This window comes from Peromyscus maniculatus, chromosome 5 (genome assembly GCF_049852395.1).
Source record: "Peromyscus maniculatus bairdii isolate BWxNUB_F1_BW_parent chromosome 5, HU_Pman_BW_mat_3.1, whole genome shotgun sequence".
Classification (NCBI taxonomy): Eukaryota; Metazoa; Chordata; class Mammalia; order Rodentia; family Cricetidae; genus Peromyscus; species Peromyscus maniculatus.
Genome location: NC_134856.1, coordinates 18,932,814 through 18,945,694, shown reverse-complemented (window position 1 = coordinate 18,945,694; position 12,881 = coordinate 18,932,814). Strand labels below are relative to the sequence as shown.

The 12,881-nt window shown below is 47.8% G+C and overlaps 1 protein-coding gene across 21 annotated transcripts in view; it reads right to left on the bottom strand.

Moving 5' to 3' along the window:
• The window catches only part of Abcc12 (ATP binding cassette subfamily C member 12), a 993,341-nt gene that overhangs the window by 905,653 nt on the left and 74,807 nt on the right, over nucleotides 1-12,881 (bottom strand). For 17 of the 21 annotated variants that reach the window (XR_013051183.1, XR_013051181.1, XR_013051182.1 and 14 more), the window contains 4 exons: nucleotides 10,919-11,026; nucleotides 8,831-9,106; nucleotides 4,012-4,083; nucleotides 1,558-1,682 (listed from right to left, as the gene is read on the bottom strand). Coding sequence is in view for 14 of the 21 variants with exons in the window: in XM_076571782.1 (XP_076427897.1) it covers nucleotides 1,558-1,682; nucleotides 4,012-4,083; nucleotides 8,831-9,106; nucleotides 10,919-11,026 (581 nt within the window). In the remaining 7 variants the exon portion in view is untranslated. Of the gene's footprint in view, nucleotides 1-1,073; nucleotides 1,397-1,557; nucleotides 1,683-4,011; nucleotides 4,084-8,830; nucleotides 9,107-10,902; nucleotides 11,027-12,881 lie in introns of those variants that run through there. The other 4 variants (XM_076571789.1, XM_076571788.1, XM_076571791.1 and 1 more) reach the window with 2 other exon arrangements.

Genomic DNA, 12,881 nt, shown 5'->3' with positions numbered 1-12,881 from the left:
TTCTCTGGATCTCAGCTCCAGGCATACCCACGGTGAACAGAACTGTCCCCAAGGCACCACGGTGACCCATAGCCTCAGAATCTGGCCACTTCTGTGAAGGCCTGGCATTCCTAGTGACATTCTCATTTGTGAGCCGTCCAAGCAGCTGCTGGACCCCACACTGAGCTGGAAACTTATGTCCCACTGGCAAGCTGCAAACGTCTACTAAGGGTGGTGGGTAACTACATTATTAACTGATGACCACCTTTGCCATGTATCCCCACCGCCACAAACAGAGTGTGCCTTCCTTGCCTTGGTGAACTGAAACTTTCTGGAACCATGAGCCAAAATAGGTCTTTCCTCCATTCAGTTGCTTCTGTGAGGCCATCTGTCACACAATGCTAAAGTAACTCATACTAGTACCTGAGGAGCAATAGCTATTCCTCATGGTGCTCTGCACACAGCAGGCATTTGGTTAATATTTGCTGTCTTCACCTCCTTATGGATAAATTAAGTAATTGTCCTTCCAGCCTGCTTCTGTGGAAAGAAAAGGCATTCCAGGGAGGGATGACGTAGGCAGCAGCATAGGCAGAGGGATGTGTGGCCACGAGACACTGAGTAGAACTGTTTGGCTCATGCCATGGACTCCCACCAATGATCGGAACTTCCTGTCATATGTGAGCCTTCTGTTGAGGACATCACAACCAGGGGAACAGGAGAAAGCTACCAGCTTCCTTCTGGGAATACACTTGCTGGCCAGTGCCAGCCCGTAGGGTATGGAGTTTGTGAGCTCAGATAATAAGAGAAGGCCAGGCCATGACTGGATTCCTAAGCCCAACTCTTCCTACTTCAGTTCTGTGGCATTTGAGGATATTTTTGAGTGACCCTCAAGTAATGCTGGCGCCTAGGGCACAGGTCCAAGGCTCAAGCTTCGTGGGCTCACCTCTCTGGACTTCAGCTTTCCCATCAGTGGAAGGATATATAATACCTGTGTCTCCCTAGAGAAGTTGTAATGGGACTCATCTAAGGCAAGTAAACCTAAGAAGACATTACTCCTCAGAGCTTAAAGATAACGACCCAACACATATCAAAGATTTATAACCAGAAGTTTGATTTTATTTCATTAGACCATTTGAGGACACTAACAACAATATGCCTTGATAGTGCCCATGTGAATTAATCATGTCAGGACTGACTAATTGCATGCCTTCTGCTCATGATCCCAAGCAAAGTTTTAGTTACTCAGCCTAAATCAAAATTGCAAGACTCATTTTTCTCCAGTCAGACAACATATGTCCTGCTACGGAGGACCTCAGAGCATCTGGTACTCTGCCCTGGGACTGAAGTGACAACTAGTCCTCTTCTTGGAGTGCCATGTGGTCGCAAGTCTGCAGAACAGCATGCTTCTCCTGAACTCCTGGGTCAGAAAAAGAAAACCCAGCTCCTGGGAGGATCCCATGAATGTTTCATCAGAACTCACTAAAGATACCCACTTTGTGACCATTCCTAGTGGCCTCAGCATCTGAAGCAGGGTGGGCCCACTACCACAGTGCCAGACACGTCCCAAGTTAATAATACCTTTGGTGATTGTACTTCTCTCCAAACAGTATGTTCTCCCTCACATTTCCATGAAAGATCCACGCTTGCTGAGAAACATAAGCCAAAGGTCCATTGACAGCCACGACCCCTTTCTGCAACTGCATCTAGAGCAACAGTAACCAGAGAGCCCTTAGAAGGCATACTCCCAAATGCCACTCTCTCATTGCATGAGCATTAGTCACATGGATATAAGGGGGTTGACAGATGTCTCATCCACATCCTGTAAGTCCAACCGTGCAGTCCAGGGTCTCTAGGTGAGACACTTGCAAGGCTAGGCAGGAAATTTAGGGAAGAAGAAATAATGAGTCCTTCTGCCAGGTGGAGGATACAGGCTACACTTACCTCAACCCTGGGCCAACTACAGCGAGATGCCTTAATGATGAGTAACAAGAGTGCCCCCCTTTCGCCAGATGTGCTGAGTGGATCCAACTCTCCCTAGCCAGGTTCCAGGGAGCAGACCATAGACTCTACTCCTGGGGTGGAGGCTCTGGTATGCCCCACTTCAAAGAAGTAGCCCTGACACAGTTGCACAGCTGTAACCGTGCAAGAATTCAGGCCTTAAGGGGCCAAAACTCTTCTTCTTCCTCTTCTTCTTCTTTTTTTTTTTTCCAAAAAGAGTGGGAAACCCAGTTTCATGTGGAACTTTGGGACCTTGATAACACTGAGCAATCCATGTAAGACCCAGTTTGTGGTACTGAGTATGTATAGGCATTTAAGCTGACCCTGCAAAGTGTGCTTCTGATAGATAATGGTAGACAGTAGAGGTGATAAATAGCCAACCCTATCCATAGAGGGGATATGTAGGGAAAGCATGACACTTGGGGCTGATGGTGGTGGTGGTGGTGGTGGTGGTGGCAGTGTGGCTGATCAGGGAAAGTGTCACATGATGCAGTGCTATTTTGAAAACCTTGGGACTGGTTGAAGGGGCCTGGAGTTAGCCTTGAAAAAGAGATGATATTATTAGCAAGAGCAGTTCTAGAAATAGTAGGTGCCTTCCAGGCGCTGTGCTGAGCCAGCTGACACTGTGATTGGTCTTGAGGACTCAGCTCTGGCTGGCATGTACACTCCCTTTGCTAACCCTCGCCACAGCTCTCCTTGGCCATTTTGTAGATGACGCGGTCCAGAGAGGTCAGTAGTGTCTTTGTCCAAAGGGAAATGGTGAGCATACAAGGAAGACAAACTCTGCCTTTCCCCTGGTCATGGGAAAGCACCTGATTCCCTCACCAGTGCACAGAAGATAGGCTCTATTTTCTCTCTGAGATGCTCCCGAGGGATAAATCAGGGGGTAGATGTTAAAAGGAGGCAAGTTTCCTTCCAATAGATATCAACACACTGCAAAAAGGAACTGGCTGTGAACGAATGGACTTCCCAATGCAGGAAGTCTGAGCATAGCCTGGGTCATCTCCTACATTGTTGGAAGAAGAGCTGTACTCATAGGTGGAGCGTGGGGCTGACTCCCAGTACACCACTGACTCTAGGGTCCTCACAGAAGCACACACACATAGGGGCCAGAGCCTACCAGACCCTGGCCCTCCCTCATCTCCAGGAAGGGTGGTCATAGTCACTCTCCCTACAGAGAGTCAAGGGAGGCTGAAGAAGTCTTTCACATTGGCACTTATAAGACTCAGTCCCCATTCTGTTGGGGCCCTGCTGAGCCTCGTTTCTTTTTCCCTTCAGAGGTTCCCCAAATTCTTTCAACAATAGGAGGCAACCTCAGCTCAATCAGTCTTCCTTTTAGGAACAACAGTAGGCAGAAAGAAGAGTTAATTCCCCAACCTCCTCAAAACATGTCTTATTCATTTAGGGTGAAGCTTGTAATACACGGCAACATGAAGGCCACCTGTGACTATAGTGTGTCACCTTACCACCTACTTAGGGGCTCACAGCTAGAAGGGGCAGAAGCAGGTCAAGATCCATGAACCTCTCTTCCTATACAAAGTGTTCGGAGCAGCTGGGGTCACATTGCTGCCTCTGTGCATTCATTCGCTCGCCCTTCCTCGAGGCTCCCAGGCAGGACTTGGGGTTTGGGAAACCATCAAAAATTCATCAAAAGTTGCCGTGAGTCCCTCCAGTTCCTTCATTCTCCACCAGGCTGCTTTTCTGGATTTTATAAAGCAGGACAGCCATGGGAGATGCCACAGATTTAATGATCCATCACTTATTTGGACCAACACGGAGCTGAAGGCAAAGAAGCAATCAGTGTTTAACTCCTGTCCTCGGGAGGTAAACCCAAAGATGTGGGAATATCTTGTCTAGCCAGGCATGGAGCTGCCAAATGCATCAACCCAAGGGAATCATCAACAACATTCGCATCAACCGTGTGCGGCCAAACCTGACCACTGGCCTCCAGGCTGCTTAAGTCCCTCAGTCTGCAGCAAGGAAACCCTGCCCCCTCCTGTCATGTGGTCTTTCCAGCTCTCCCCACACACTTACCTGTCCTAGGAGAGCTGAGATAAGGGAACTCTTCCCACTTCCAACATTCCCGCATATTCCCAAGACCTTTCCCTGTCAGAAAAAAGAGATAAGACAGTTACTCCCCCACATTGTCAGGGGGGCTTGAGCTCTATGCTGACCAGGACAGGCAGGACAGGAGGCTACTGTCACCTCTACAAGGTGGCAGCTGCAGCCTCAGCCCCCAAGTCTATGCACAGCTTGGAAGGATGCAGAGATGTGAGTTTTAATTAAGAGCCCTCCCTCATGCAGCAAGCAGAGTACCCAGAGGGCTTCTGGAAATCCTGTTCACACATTGATGTAAAACAGCCTTGTGCCAGTTTAGAAGACACAGGCCCTGGATATGAGGGTTGTCCTGTGCCCAGAGACCAAGGAAATGAGTCTAATGACAGGTAAAGGGGGATATGGCTCAGGAGGACATGGGATGTCTTTGAAATATAGAGAGTGGGGCCGGGCGGTGGTGGCGCACGCCTTTAATCCCAGCACTTGGGAGGCAGAGCCAGGCGGATCTCTGTGAGTTCGAGGCCAGCCTGGTCTACCAAGTGAGCTCCAGGAAAGGCGCAAAGCTACACAGAGAAACCCTGTCTCGAAAAACCAAAAAAAAAAAAAAAAAAAAAAAAAAAAAAAAAAAGAAATATAGAGAGTGATTTCAGAAGTCATTTTTTAAAGAAATCTTTTATCATAACAACTCAATTTAGAACTCCAACTTTTTTCACTATATCCACAGAATGACTTTGCAGCTGTATGTGTGTCAACTCAGTCATCAAATTGTCGCTGAGTACCTGTGATGCACCAGGCATTGTTCTGAGCACCAGCAGTCACCCTGACTCCAGGGTCACCAGGGAGGCACATTCGAGATCCCAGGGAAACCCTAGCCACCCAGAAGATGAACATAACAGGTGAGTCCCGTGTTGACCCACACAGAGATTGTATTTTAGCTGGAGATAGACAGAAGGACAACTGAAATGTGGAGATTGTCAAACACGTATCATAGACAGGGCAAGGAGTGGGTGGAGATGGAGGTACAGGGGCAATTAACTAGACAGCTGATGATTCACTTGTGCTGGCCCAGAAACACGTGCTGCGTGAGAATCAGAGTGAGAGCACCTTGTTTGGGAGGTTCAGGTAGCACCAGAGAGAAAGGGGTGACTCAGGTAAAGAACGACACCCATAAACCACGTTCTGTTAAGTTAGCCCATCCAGAAGGCAAATGAAGCCCCGAGCTGGAGGGAAACTCAAGCAACTCTGGGAAAGTGAGCATAGTTTGTGTGATATCCCAGCACCCCTTCACCACCTGTCAGTCTCGGACTCTGTGGGTGGAAGGTGGACAAGTACACTCAGAGGTCCCAGGCACATGGGCCAGGACAGCACTTGTCACAGGTGACATTGAGTGATGCCTGAAAGAGGTAAGGCATGGGTCACATAGGCCTCTGGGGTTACTCCAGAGAGAGAGGGGCAGATAGCCTGTCTGCTTCTATGTTTAAACAGAGGTGGCATGGGGAACAATCTAGAACATTTGCAAATAGATCTGTTGCAACCCTTTAGAACAGAGATGCATTCAGTATGGAGCCGAATATGACTCCTTTCCCACCCCAGGCTAGATTAGATATGCTCACCACCTTCTGCCAAACCTAGCATGAGGCTTGCTGCCTGTCATCAATAACTTCTTTGACTCATCTTTAAGGAATGTCACATACCATGCTAGGTACTGGGTATAAACCACAACCAGGACAGATGGAGTCACTGCCCAGGGAAGCTGCAGTATCAAAGCTGCAAGTATGTGAGGCTGACCCCTTCAGTCACAGTAGCACTTCAAGAAAACGAGGCTACTATGGAGACTTGGTGAGGGCCAGTTTCAGAGAGACTCCCTATAAGCCTCCACTGAGTCCTGGTCATTCTGTGGGGCTGGGTAAGAACCTCCTAGGTCCATTACTTTCTTCAGAATGAATCCCAGGAGGCCTGCATCTTCTGGGAGTCTCGTTATTTATTTCTCATTCCTCAAATGTTATTAAGAACCTTGCACTAGGCGTGGGCTTGAGGCTAAGGCTATGACTCTGAATAGCATACCCTGATCTCATCCTGGGGGATAGCAACTAATAGAATCATGGAGCTAAATTTGGAGAAACTCAGACAGCCTGAATTTAGAACTTCTAAGGGCAACACTTAAGTTAGCTGTGGTTGTTAAGGGGAAAAGAGCAGCGGTTGCTAATAGCAGTTGAAGCTCACCACGAGCTAAGCATTTTGTATGTAGTTTCTCTGTTCTCACAAACCACCTTGTGAAGTGAACGGGCAAAAAGAGAGGCTCTTTGGGAGCTGAGGCAATCTGCCCAAGGTGAAGTAGCTGTAAGTGGCTAGAGCCTGGAACTATCTCACAAAATGCTGCCCATGCCTTTGATGCGTATTGTGAAGACATATTGCTGTGGTTGGTGTAATAAAAAGACTGGATGGCCAATAACTAGGCAATAAGTATAGGTGGGACTTCCAGGCAGACAGAGAACTCTGGGAAGACGAAGGTGGACTCATCAGCCAGACATGGGGGAATCAGCATGGGCAGTATGGAGAGATGAGGTAACGAGCCACACAACAGAACATAGACTAAAATAAATGGGTCAACTTAAGATATAAGAACTACTGGGACAAGCTTAAGCTAAGGCCAAGCTTTCATAATCAATAATAAGTCTCCATGTTTTTTTTTGTTTTTGTTTTTTTTTTTTGTGAGCTGGAGGCCCAAAGATAACTATAGATGCACAAATCCAGACATTTCTGTATAGCAAAGATAGTGTGGAGCAAAGCAATTAGAGGACTGAAAAACAGCTCCCTTAGACGACACCAGTTTTCTGAGCTGTCTGAAGAAATGTGGGTGCTACCCCCAGAGGCAGGGGGCAGCTACAAGAAAGCAGTGGTTTCACTGGAGCAAAACACAACTGAAACTTGAGCTGCATGGCACTGAGCCCACCAAACATTAGATACCATTTCCAGGGAGTGTGTGGCAGATGGTTCTGTTAGCTGCAAGAGGGGCCAGTCTTTAGCTACCGAGCTTGTCCTTCTGCAGCGATTGCATAGGGGAAATCAGTCAATGAGATGGGAGATTACATCACTAGGCACAAGATTAACGCTGAGCCTGCTGCTGCAGAATCAGCACCACCTTCAGAGCGCCATCATTATGTTCCCAGTGCAACAAGATGCAGATCCGAGGAGCAAGAGGAGGCCAGATGCTCCCTAAATCCATAGCTTTATCTAAGGGTTCTACAGTGCTCGCTCTTGAGGGAAGGAAGGACTATGATGCCTGGCTGGCTTGGTGAGCTCAGCCCTACCCCCTCGCTAGGCTGCTTCAAACAAACAAACAAACAAACAAAAGCATTGCACTCTGTTTTGTGCAAAAACGGTATTTTGTAGTAGGTAAAAGAACAGGCTGGGGGAGGGAGAGGGGGAACATTAACTGTGTGACAGGTGAATAGGTGGGTTATTGTTCTCTCTCTCAACAGTCTAATGTGAAATTACAAACAATTCTAAAGCCACTACTAACTAACGCTGGTCAGTTTGAGACTAGCCTCCTGAATTGGACTGTCCATTCAGAACTGTAACTGGCAAGTCTCAAGGGTTGGGCACTTGCAAAGCACACAAGAGGCTTTGGATTCTAGCTCCAGAACCTTCAGAAAACAACATTGTACCTAGAACAGCAGATGTGGTGACCCACATCTATATTCCAGCACAGGGAGGCTGAGACAGGACGACGGCCAGTTTGAGACCAGCCTAAGTTCATAGTAAGACTCAATCTCAAAACCAAAATGAAACAAAAACACAGTGGTTCCAGGGAAAGCAATCAGCCCCAGTGAAAACCATCTCCTCTAAGTCGGAGGAGAATGCTGCCACGCCCATGCTCATTATTATAACGTTGGACAGGGGAGACAGAGGACCTGATTGGAGACATCCCACCACCACCTTCTCCAGCTCAAACTGAATTTTATGGGGCTTGAGAAAGCCATACCTACATAATACAAGGAGGCAGGGTGTCGACCATGCCTTCAGAACTCACACCTGCTGCTGCAGCTTGGGTGCTGATTGCCCCTCCCAGGGAGGGGCACTGGTTCATATGACAGCACTGTTACCAGGTGGTGTTGACTTTTAGGAGCAGACACCCTAGAAGGAGTGTTCAGGTCGTTGTAGTCATGCCCTCAAAGGGGACCATGGAACCTCCTTCTTTTTATTCTATGCCTCCTGGCACATGATGTACGTGATTTATTTCACTACCCACCCTAGAGGCCCACAGCCTGATCTTGAACTCTTGAACTGTAATCTCCAAAACTAAGTCAAAATTCTCTCTCTCTCTCTCTCTCTCTCTCTCTCTCTCTCTCTCTCTCTCTCTCTCTCTCTCTCTCATACACACACACACTCTCTATCTCCCTCTCTCCTCCTCTCTCCCTCCCTCCCCCCTCTCCCCTCTCTCTCCCTCTTACCCCACCCCCAGTAAGTAAGCCAGCGTAGATGTGAAGTTTTTTTCTCAATCACCTTTCACCTTATTTGTTGATATGGAGTCTCTCCCTGACCCTGGTTTGGCTGCAGGGACCCACAAGCCCCAAGGATCCCCATGCCCCTGCCTCCCCAGTGCTGGGATTGCAGGCATGCACAGCTGTACCTGCTTTTTATGTGGGTACTGGGGCTCTCAACTCAACTCCTTAGGTTTCCATGGCAAGCACTTCACCAAGTACCCATCTCCCCAGACTCCCAAACCTTAGCCCTTCTTAGATTCATTGCCTAAGATACTTCATTACCGTGATACAAAGCTGACTGGCACACCCACCTTTCTCACCACAAAGCTGATGTTGTGGAGAACTGACTTGGGGCTGCCACTTTGCCCCTCCGGGCCAGCAACCCCCTGCGCTGATGGGCTTGGCTCACTGTATAGCTCCGACCTCTGTTGCTTGGAAATACGCCTTTTCTGGTCTTGTGCCTTCGGTGGGTCACTTCTGTTGATTTCTTGTTCCCATGTCAGGGTGGCATTTGCTAAAAGCAAGATAGTGTCTGGGTCTTCTGGTTGGGTGATGTAGGATGGGGGACTCTTAGCTATGAGAATTTTCTAAGATTAAAGAGACAACAGTAAATGGGCAGATGTCATCCATTTGCAAGAATCCTCCCATATGTCTTCTAATGACTTCAAATTATATTCTTGGCATTTCTACCTAGGACATCCAGGACTGACCAGAAGTTATTCCCCCGGGAGTGCTGAAACAGAAATAGTCCACTGACTCAAACTATCTGGGACAGGTGTCTTTTAACCCTGAGGCCTATGTGGGTCACCCACATTGGAGAATGCTGATCCAGCAACATTTCTTCCTCATCGGCAAGACAGCGAGCCTCTGTCCATAGGGGATGGGCTTCACTGTATGACATTGATACATGTGAAACCAAGGTCCATTTGTTTAGTGTCTTTGTCCTCTTCCCCACTCATCCTAACAAAACATTTGCAAGGTACTAAATGGTACATGTCAGGCTATGGGGTAAAAAGCAGAAATGCACACAAAAATAAGGCATAGTTCCTAACCTTGGAAAAACTGTTTGTGAGGAGAAGGGGACATGAACAGATCAGTGCCGTGAAGTGTGACAAGAACACAACAATGTAATGGCCAGAGAAAGGACACATGAGCCCCCTTCCTGGAAGTCCATGTGTTTGGCGTCTGTGTGGGCACCTGCCACACGGGCAAAGAAGAGGGAGAGGAAAGAGCAGGAAAAGTGAGTCGAGGCCACATGGCAGACAAGGGAGCTGCAAAGCATGGTCTGGGAGGTGGGCAGGACATGAAATAAGCCATCCGGGTTGCTGAATCATAGAGCTCAAGGCGGAAACAGGATGTGGAACAAAGGTGGAGAAACTGAGGCACCAGTGCTAAGAGCTCAAGTGCCGTGCTGGGAGAGCAGGGGTTCACTGATTCCATGCAGGCAGTGCTGGGTGGCGTGCGAGTAACTTAACAGCTCTCTGGGAACTGAGTGGAATCATGATTTTAGGAGGACAGCTTTGGAAAAGGAAGACTGTCACTACGTCACTGTGAGTTCAGAGGACAGGTGAGGAGACTTTAATGAAGGTGATGGGACACCTTTCCTTGCTTCCCAGTACAGTGATACACAGTGAATGAAGCACTGTTGATTATTGTACCTGTAAGTGGCAATGGAGTGTCTGCCAGTCCATCTCATAAGAGTGTCTCTCCTCATCGAGAGGACAGTAACTGGAGTCTCTACAGGGCTCTAGACTATTTGGAAGCAAGAAAATGGGTGCGGGAACCCGGAGTGCTTGAGATGAGTCCAGATTTCAATGACAATCGAACTGCCATCCTGTGGGCAAGAATTTCCTTCTCCCTTCTCTGTTTCTACCTCAAACCCATCAAATGCCATTCTTGCATCTTGCATCTTACCATGAACATAGCTTCCTGAAGCACCTGGTCCTGTACCAGAACAACAGCTCCGAAGGATAAAGACTATCTCTTTCTTTTCTCTCTTCATTTCTTACATGCCTCAGATTCTTTGGTGGATAAATAGTGACTAAATGATGACCCTGAGGTGGTGCATGTCACCACACTCTCACAGGACAAACCAGGGACAGACTCAGTGTAAAGGCCATTCGCACTGCTGGAGCAAATTAGAATCCTGCCTTGAATGAGTTGTGGAGGTTAAGAACATTGCCTCTGTGAATAGACTCTGCCTCATTTTCCCTCCAGACCACACCTCCTCTGAAACCTTCACCAGTCTCTCCTGCTATTCTAACTATTCCAGCTTCATGTCCACGCACCTGCAGGCCTGACCCAGCCCTCCCGTAGACCTGAGCAGCATCTCCATTTCTAAGCATCACCCTCCCTCCAGAAATGAGATCTCTTCCCTACTCACCCAATGTTAGTTATACCTTCATTCTCTTTAGAGAGACACTGGCTTCGGCCACTGCTTTGACCGAGAAAGGCAAGATTGCAATTGAAAACTTCATTACATTAAACATGGCAATCACACTAAATGCCTGAAGAAGGAAAGAGAGGATTGAGGGTTTAGGACTGCAAGTTGCTTTGGCTCCAAGCTGCTATATCCATGGGGGGTTATACTTACTAACATAAGAAACAGTGGCACAATTGGGATTCACAGAGGAAGGCTTTTTCATTTCATGGCTCAGAAACCATGAGTTGGCAATGTAGGGGCAGTGGCTTTGTAATCTATTTTGCTTTGGGAATTTTCACACAAATAGTGGGAAATGTATACTCTTGTGTCTGTCAATCCAGAAGGGAGACTTATATTCTAACTGAATAACTTCATACATATCCGTCCACACCATGTCTTTATGCAAACCAAGACTGCTCATTCAAAGCCCTGCACAGTTTGACTAACTCACTTTCTGCTCTAGGTTAATCAGTGGCATCTGACCCTCTGGGGCCACAGCATCTTTCCCCAGAGCACATAGCTCTAACATCACTGACCGTAAGGGTTTTTCCTCTGAGCCCTCTCCAGTATCTCTGGATACTGGAGAACTTCAGTGAAGCTTTCTCCTTTCTGCTGGCTCCCCAGGGTGCATGATTTCATCTCTCAAGTACCATCTTCTCATATGTCTGACTTCAACTATCAGCCTCTTTCTACCCCATTTAAGAAATTAATAACACAACTTCCTCCAGCAAATCCCAAGTGACGTCTGCTTCCGAACAAGCCCTGTGGCTCCAGGTTTGAGCTAATTCTACATTGCTAAGGGGATAACAATGGATACCCCCATCACATCTTGTCCTAACTCTCTAAATCAAAAACTACCAACCTCTCTCTCTCTCTCTCTCTCTCTCTCTCTCTCTCTCTCTCTCTCTCTCTCTCTCTCTCTCACACACACACACACACACACACACACACACACACACACACACACACACATTGTTTGGGACCAGTAAAAGTAGTCACAATAATTGAGCAGTGTTCTACTCAGGCAGGACGCCATTGCCGCTCATTCTGGCTTCGGGTTCATGACTAGGTCTGAAGCCTGACTAGGTCCAAAGAGCCTGAAAATAAAACCACCCCTCTCACACACAAAAATGACACGTGTAGTAAGCGAATTAGGAGAGGATGGCCCTGCAAAATCATGTGCTTCTCATCATGACCTCCCCCTGAAGTCCCTGCATTGGGTGCTATGTTTCCTCTATGAACTTAGCTATACTTGATCTCCCGACACCACACCACACCCCCCCCCCACACACACACACACACACACTTCTCTCTTCCTTCTGCTGACTTTCCTCCAGCTGTTTGTCCTGCAAATACTTGGTTTACTATCTTAGCTGGGCTTTTCTTCATTTAAATCTGAGAGTCATTTTCCCTCTAGCTCAACATTTCTTTATCTTTGACTACACTATTCCCTAATCAAAAGCTCACATGCTTTACATTCACCCCACTTGCCCTCAGAGGCTTCAGCCCACGCCCACCTGGCCTGATGAGAGCAGGTAGTGTAGAGCATGTAAGAGCCCCCCCATTCCATGACTCCCCGGGGTTTATGCAGGACAACTCAGCCCTTCTCCCAGCTGCACTGACAGGAACCGACCACCAGGCTGCTTACTGATAACAAAACCAAGGCCAGGTATGGCCAATGGTCTGTCGCAAGTCATCACTGGGGAGTAGGAGAGTCAAGATTTAAACAGGATAGACCCAGTTCTCAAGCTCAGAGGAACCCTAACTCCAACCTCAGCCCAAGAACTTTGATTTCTCCTTACCAGAGAACAAGCTAATGGCCCCTGTGTGTAGCACATACCACAGGAGGAAAAACAGCCGAGTACTCACTAGGCTTCCTAGGTTGTTTTCCCCCCAAAGCTGTGTTCCACTGTTAACAGCCACCCCTGCTCTGCATGGAC